General features: G+C 30.3%; 1 protein-coding gene across 1 annotated transcript; it reads left to right on the forward strand.

The window, feature by feature from the left end:
• Positions 1-2,671: 2,671 nt before the first annotated feature.
• LOC107029212 (protein OCTOPUS) lies at positions 2,672-6,129 on the forward strand. Its single transcript, XM_015230574.2, has 2 exons — positions 2,672-4,822; positions 5,737-6,129. Exon 1 carries the CDS (start codon positions 2,835-2,837, stop codon positions 4,812-4,814), a length of 1,980 nt encoding a protein of 659 aa, XP_015086060.1. The 5' UTR covers positions 2,672-2,834; the 3' UTR covers positions 4,815-4,822; positions 5,737-6,129.
• Positions 6,130-8,620: the final 2,491 nt, after the last annotated feature.

An 8,620-nucleotide genomic window follows, 5' to 3' on the forward strand; every position in this document is an offset into this window, starting at 1 on the left:
TGTGTATCTTATGCTATAATTAACTAAACTACGCAGTATCATTATAATAAAATATGAAATTAGTTATAGAATTTATAAATAATTTTAACTGATATATATTGCTAAAAGACTCTTCGCTAATTGAATTTGTTTAAAGTTCATTACTGATTCATAAATAATAAAATTAATATGTACTTTTTGTTATTTAACTATAAAATTGTGTTCGTCATTGCTTTTAATCTGTATTTTTTTAATTTCTCATTTGGTGTCTGAAGCTCCGACTAATAGTGTAATGTATAAGATAGTGATATGTGAAACATAACAATCCTCTTTAGTAAATGGAATAAATAAAACAAAAAGAGAAAACTAATTAAACACTCTTAAATTTGGCATGAATTATTTGTTTTATCTTTAAACAATTTTAAAAACACCTTTATATTTGACTAAATGAATACAAAACACACCATCAATCTTGTAATATGAGTGAAATACACATTTAAATTCTCGCAAAGAAAACACTTCTCTCGATTTTTTGTTAAGAACTTGATAATCCTACGAGAGTTTGAGCTCATTTGTTATATCATGTGACAGATTGAGGTGTATTTAAATTTAATTAGTTGAGTGAAAAAATACTTTTAAAATTATCTATTCTTCGAGGACGGAATTAATAATTTACATCAAATTCACCGATATTTTCGATATTCTTAAAAAAAAGAAAGAAAGAAAACAATGATAATGGGACTCAAATTTTATGACTAAATTACAAAAAAAAAAGAACATACTGAAAAAGAAAGCTCCCAAAAAACAAAAAGAAGAGCTCTTACTATAATCAAGAAAGAGGGGAAAAGATAGCATTGTTTTTTTTTTCTTTTTAGATTATAAAAAAAAAGGCCTAAAAAATAAAAAGAAAAAAAAAAGCAAAGAAAGCGAAAGAAGATGAAAGCGTGATTTACTTTTGCTTTTTATCTCGACAGGAATCTTTGAAAATCCAAAGTTCTCATAAAAGTGAATAAATATAATTAATACTAATTAATACATATAACTAGTATTTTCTCATTTTATTTTAAGTGAATAAATAATTTTATATTTTGATTTTTAAAGAATTTTACTACTTTATATAAATAGTTAATATTGTGTTGATTTGATAATAGATAAATAAAAATAATAATAATTTTTTTTAAAATAAAAAGTCAAGTAAATGAAATGAACAATATAATAATATTAAAACATAATGAAAGGAAAAAAAATTAAACTTTTGTTTCAAATTTCTTTAGTTGTATGCACTAAGGATTGTTTAATTTAGCTCATAAAAATAGATATCTTAACATTAGAATGAAAATGCAAAAGAGTATATCAACATAAAATAAAAGGCTTTAAATTAAATATTTTGAAATTGATCATTATTTTCTAAACGAATTTATATAGTTTAAAATAAATTTGAAATCACGATGCTATGATATAATACGAATGAAAATTTATTTTTTGTGATGGAGAGTTTGACACTTGATGTCAAAAAATACATTAATATTATAAAATTTAATGTCATTTTTTTTTATACAACAACACAAACAAGCCTTAATTAATAGCATAATAAGTGAGATTTAATATGTTATACCTAAATATTTAAGGTCATTGACTCATACATTTAACTATAGACATTTAACTCTATTAATGTGTTAGTGTAAAAAGATTAAATGTTCTGTTCCCTCTTATTCAATTCAATTAATTAAAAGGGAAATTTTAATTAATTTTTTCTTATTATACATCTATGTAGTTTAAATTAAATATTTTTTTCCATCACAATAATCAATCTCTATAAAGGCAAAAACAAATTATTAATTACACCTTATTTATTTTTTGAACACTAAAAGTCAATCTCTATAAAGGAAAAAACAAATTATTAATTACATCTTATTTATTTTTTAACTTCTAACAATTACTTGAAGTCAATTTTTTTTTAATTACATCTTATTTATTTTTTGAATTCTAACAACTACTTGAAGTCAATTATTTTTAATAAGCACAACGACTAAAATGGATTGAAGATTATAGGGTATCAATTACTTTTTCCAATTTAATTTATGATACATAATTAATATTTAAGAGTAAATTTTTTTTCTTTTGAGTAAAAACTTTTAAATTCTTTAAGTTATCTATTATTATGATTTATTTTTACATAATTTTTAAACATATAAATTTATTTTTTTAAAAAATAATTTTTTTATCTCTAAATTCACGGTCAAATTTAGAAATTTGAATCTTAAAGTATAGCTATATCAAATAAAATTGAAATTGAAAAAGTATTTCTTTATATCGATTTATGTGATACTTTTTCTGTTATTGAGTTAGATTTGAAATTCTTTTTTACCAAGAGCTTTAGCTAATTTGAAAAATCATGCTTAAATATCTAAAATTATATCAATATAAAAAAATTTATAAGATTCAATGTTTTTCATATAAATATCACTATAAATACGTATTAAATTTTTATTTAAAATTAATTTAATTTAATTCAAATCTCGAAAAATAAAAAATGTCGAGGTAGATCAAGGGTATAAAGGTCATATCACATTTTAAATGTAGAGTAAAATTAAAAAATCTTACCCCAAAAAAAGAAGAGGAGATTTCTAGAGAGAGAAAGAAAAATAAATATATATATAGAGAAATTTTCTTATTTCTTTTAATTTGTCTCTTTTTCCAACAAATTCTACTCTTCTTTTCTTCTTCTTCTTCTTCACTCTTTTGCTTATCTCTGTTAAACACAAATTCTCCATTTTTTTCTCTGCAAATTTCTTAGTATTTGCTCTTTGCAATGCTGTATATATCATGAACAAAGTGGGCATTGCTGCAAACCAATGAATCCCACCACCGTAGACCCAACACAACCACCGCCACAGCCACCTCAGGTGACACAACCACCGAGGTCTTCCTTCAGTTGTGACCGACACCCAGATGAACAATTCACCGGTTTTTGTCCTGAATGTCTCTGTGAACGACTCACCACCTTAGATAACAACAGCAATAATAACAACCCTTCGTCTTCTTCTCGTCGTCCTTCTACTTCTTCATCTTCTGCTGCTGCTGCTGCTATTAAATCCCTTTTCTCTAAACCTTCTGTTCCTTCTTCTTCTTCTTCGGTTGTTGTTAATAATCTTCCTCCTAAACCTGTTAAACCCACTTCGTTTTTTCCTGAGCTTCGTCGGACTAAATCGTTTTCTGCTTCGAAAAACGAGGCGTTGGGGTTTAATACTTCTGCTTTTGAACCCCAAAGGAAATCCTGTGACGTTCGTGGTCGTAATACTCTTTGGTCTTTGTTTTCTATTGACGACGAAACGAAAACTGGGAAACCCACTTGTTCGCTTAATCAAAATGCGAATGATATTGGGGATGGGTTTGTTGGTAGACCGGTTAAAGAGGAGGAGGAGGAAGAAGATGTATTCGAAAATGGTGAAGAGTTTGGAAATGTGGGTGATGAAATAATTGAAGAGGAGTTACCGGTGGAAAATGAGATGGAACCGGAGATTGTGGTGGAAGAGGAGGTATTGAAGCCGATGAAAGATCATATAGATCTTGATTCACAGGGCAAAAAGGGTTCAGGGGGAAAGGATTTGAAGGAAATTGCAGGGAGTTTTTGGTCAGCTGCATCGGTTTTTAGTAAGAAATGGCATAACTGGAGGAAAAAACAGAAGCTGAAGAAGAGAAACAATGGCGAAAACTCTGGTACATTGCCTGTAGAAAAGCCCATTTCAAGGCGTTATAGGGATACCCAATCGGAGATAGCTGATTATGGTTTTGGGAGAAGGTCCTGTGATACTGATCCTCGGTTTTCCCTCGATGCTGGTAGGATGAGTTTTGATGATCCAAGGTATTCTTTCGATGAACCCCGTGCTTCTTGGGATGGTTATTTGATTGGTAGGACTTTTCCTAGAATGCCACCAATGGTTTCAGTGATAGAAGATGCACCAGTTGTGCATATTCCGCGGTCTGATAACCAAATTCCGGTTGAGGAACCGCGTCTTTCAATGACTTCTATCAATGAGGATGAATCAATGCCTGGAGGGTCTACTCAAACCAAAGAGTATTACTCGGATTCATCTTCGAGGAGAAGGAAGAGTCTTGATAGGTCTAATTCAATTAGGAAGACTGCAGCTTCTGTTGTGGCAGAAATGGATGAAATGAAATCAGTATCTAATGCTAAAGTATTGCCTGCTATGGGTGATCAGTTTCTTGGAGCCAAAGTGTTGGTTGGTGAGAGGGATACGTATTCGAATTCCAATTGTTTAAGAGATGACTGCTCTGAAACATTTGAATTGTCAGGTTTTAGGGATAATAATAGTTCAGTGATTGGTAACGGGGAACGAAAGGATTCGAAAAAGTCAAGGAGATGGGCCTGGAATCTATGGGGTTTTATAAATAGGAGAGTTAGTGGGAACAAAGATGAGGAAGATGATAGGTATAGTAGATCAAATGGAGTGGAGAGGTCATTTTCCGAATCTTGGCAAGACTTGAGGACAAATGGTGATGTAAGAGGTGGTGTTAATAGGAAGGTATTCAGGAGTAACAGCAGTGTTAGCTGGAGAAACTCCACCGGTATTGGTGGATCATTTGGGAGTATGAGGAAATCTAGTGTTGACATGAATGGACATGTAAAGAAGAAAAGAGATGATATTGTGTTGGAGAGGAATCGAAGCGCTAGATATTCACCTAATCATCTTGATAATGGACTCTTGCGATTCTACTTGGCACCCATGAGAGGCAGCCGGAGAGGTTTACCAGGAAAAAGTAGGCCAAATGGCTCACATTCGATCGCCAGGAGCTTACTTCGACTCTACTGAGATCCAAGGTCCTTAGTGCTTTCTTTTAAATCAAAACGTTAATTTTTCTTTGCATTTGTTTTCATATCATTTGTGTCTGTGTAATCTTAACGATGCATATGTCATTTGTGTACTCCTTGGATTTTTTCTAATAACAGGAAAAATCTTTTCTTTTGTCTCATCATAAACTTATGCCTATCTTATGTCTCCCATAATCTCAATGAGCTTAACATGTGTTAATTGAGTAGGATTACCGTATTCGGTTTCACTTTGTGGTTATGAAAAACATTATTAGTATCCTTTAGAATCTCCAAACTAGCTATAGTGTTCTTTAGTTCTTACTATCGTATATACATAAATCGGAATATTACTATAGATGGAACAGTTTACTTGATAGAGCTACAAATTATTAGTTGGCATTTCCTTCTAAGTTATTAGTTACCACATTTCCATTATTGGAGATATGCAGCTGACGTCTCAAGTTCTTAATTGCTAGGACTTGTCAATAATTGGATTTTGATGTCTTTTAACTGTTTTCGGTACTTGTAATAGCCATGATTCTGCTGATCTATTACTTGTGTGTGCATTATAATGATATGCTTTCTACTTGCAATGTGCCTATACTGAATTCTTGCTCGGTCATTGCACGGATTTTATCTCATGCCACCATTCCATTTACAAATGATTGTTGTTTGTTTTGTTCATTGTTCTTTCTGCTGGTCAGAGTCAATTGCTCTTTACAGAGTAGTCCTTGTCAAGGAAACAAAAACAAAACATAGTGGATCACCCACCCAAAAAAGAAGAAACTGTAGCGTCGTGATATGATCAAGCTGTTGAAATTTTTTAAACTTGATGAACTCGATGTCCAATATGCTGCGTTTATCATGTTCATTGAGTAATAATAAGAGTCTTAACCATTTCTGTTTTGTTACTCTTAAACCAGGAATGAGGTCGAGGCTTTGGATGAACGAACGTACTACAAGTCTCACTTACCTTTCTTGTTAACAAGATTGTCACTGCAGAATTCGGTTTGAGAAGCTCCATTCTGAGGTATCAAGCAAGTTTGTGCAGAGTATCGATTGGCAAAGAACAATCTAATTATTGTGGATTATGGATAATCTACCTTGGACCTTGTTTGGATAGACTATTAACAACTGCTGCTAAAGCTTCAAGTAGTTATAGTTTGCATGTATAAAATGTTTAACTTAATTGGGATATGTAGTAATGTTAACTCCTCTTTAGTGAGTTGAGTTTTTTCTTGTTTTCTTAATTGGGGTCTGTATCTTTCATTGGTATTGGTTAGAAATGAAAAGAGAAATTGGTGGATTGGTTGGAACAAGTTTTTCTTTTTTTTGCTTTGAAATCACAACTTTAGAATTGGAGGTGGAGGATTCTTATCATCCGAGTAACCCCTCTTGTCAGCCAATCTTAACGTGGTACATTTCCTTAATATTCTACATTATTAGTTAAGTTGACATCTAAAAAAGAAGGTGATATAGACATTGAGGATTCATACAGACGACTCTTCTTCTAAGTTACTAAAGATCGAGGTATAGTTAAAAGTTTTTATTTTTTTTAAAAGAAAGTTAAAAAGTACAAAAAAGGAAGGATGAATAAACCATAGCTCAAAGTGGAAATCCAAGCATTATTTTGACCTAATCACATAATCTTTTTTTTTCTTCTTTTGAAAAAGAATACAAAGAAATGATTATATGTCTAAATAATGAGGTGTTTTCCTCATCTTAATGGGAAATCAAAGTAATAAAGTCAGCAAATCCCTAAAAGAAATTCCAAATATGAGATTGAGAGTTTCATTTTATGTCCACTTTTTGTGTTTCTTTCCTCAATCAACTCATCAAGTAAAAGCTCAATGATCAAAATATTCTGCCCATTTAAGTCAAAAAAGAGAGATTTTTTTTTAATTAAAAAAAGAAAAGAAAACATCACAACATGTTTTCTACCTTCAATTCATGACCAACAAAAAAGATGAAAGAAAAAAAAAGGGCTCGAAATCCAATGCGATGTCTACTATCTTTCTCCCAAACAATTGAGTCCTAGTGGAAAAATGCCATGTCTCCCAATTACAAAGTACTACTATGTAGTTTCATATTCTTTATGATCTTCTTCTACCCTTTAGCAAAAACTTTTAGCATGTGATTTATTTGCTTGAGTTAATAATAATTTCCTTTCTCCCTTTCCATCTGTCTCAATTTATGTGATACAGTTCATTTTTTAAGAATTAAATCTTTTAATTTGATCGTAAATTCGGTTAGAAAATCTTTAAACTTTTCAAGAATAAAATTTACATATATAAAAACTAAGTGAAAAGTACAATAAGTCGCAATAATAAATAATTCAAAATATTTTTTTTAAAAATATATGAAAAAACTACGATAAAAAAATAATCTTGTTTGAAAATCGAAAGGTGATGCATAAATTAGGAAAAATGGAGTAATGAGTATCACTCTATCATTGATCACCATGAGGGAAAAACATTTGTTAAACTTTAACTTATAAAACAAAAATACTTAGGGGTGAATGGTGATGTTTGAGGAGGGGTAGTGTGTACATAAATTTTATTTTCACTTTACGAAATAGAGAGACTATTTTCAAGGGACTATGACTCATTATGCTCTAATTCAAAAGTGAAAAAAAATTAAATTTTACAGAGTTTTTATAGCTATCTCAAATTAATATAAAATGTAATAATTTTGATCACATTTTCATTCGAAATTCATTTATTAAAAGAGAGGGAGAAATTGGGTGATTCCAATGTTTGGGCTATTTCATACCAATGTTGCAAGAATAAAATGCACCTGGGTTTGATAATTGTCCAAGCCCAATGTCAAAACCTTTGGGCTATTTGCAAGTTTGGGATGCCTGTTTAAATTCATTGGAAGGGGACGGCGAAAATTTTTAATGAGAAAATTACATGAGATGGCAAACATTCCTATGTAATTAGTTAATAAGGGTATAATTAATTTATTTACCGTCAGTAAATACAATTTTAATTTTTTGCCATAATTAATATGACCACTGCCTATTTGTATACTGGATAAAAATAGTCATCCAATGATTTTTTTTATAATTTTATTCAAAATCAAATTTATCTCTCCTATTCTTATTCCATATATTTTCCTAAAATTACTCTTCCCTTCTAATTTGAATTTTCATTGGAAAAATTTTGACCTTCATGTTCTTCCACTTTTCGCAGTTAACCGCCAACTTCATGAATTTCAATATTTTTCTTCTTGATTCGTTCTACAACAATTGTATATGTAGCATGATTGTTAGTTTTTTCATATTTTTTTTTTAAAAAAATCTTTATTACTTATCATATTACAAGTCTTTCAAAATCAGAATGGATAATTTCTCTCCATCTATGAGGATTACGAGAGGTATGTCATTGCATATCAATGTTGTTGATAATCCACCTGCGTTTCAATTGGGTTAACTTAGGATTTTGGGTCAATATAGGGTCTATGGCAAAACATAAACAAGTTTAAGTCGAACAATCTATTGAAGAATTGAGATCCATGAAAAAAAAATATCCCAATGGCAATTCATAAAGTCATCAACAACGCGAAATCTAGCGGCATTAAGATTGTTGAAGGTGGAAGTAAGAGAAAAGCCATAAACATTGATTCAGAGGAGATTGAATCTGCCTCATAAAAATTGGACAAATCTGAAGAATATCGAAAACATCAGGTAGTGTAATTTATATACAAATTACAAAATTATGTATATAGTGGGTTGTATATTAAGATAATATATACAAAGTATAATAAAACAGTTCTTAATTGTATATTCTATTAGTTGTATATCAA

Source organism: Solanum pennellii, chromosome 9 (genome assembly GCF_001406875.1).
Source record: "Solanum pennellii chromosome 9, SPENNV200".
Taxonomy (NCBI): Eukaryota; Viridiplantae; Streptophyta; class Magnoliopsida; order Solanales; family Solanaceae; genus Solanum; species Solanum pennellii.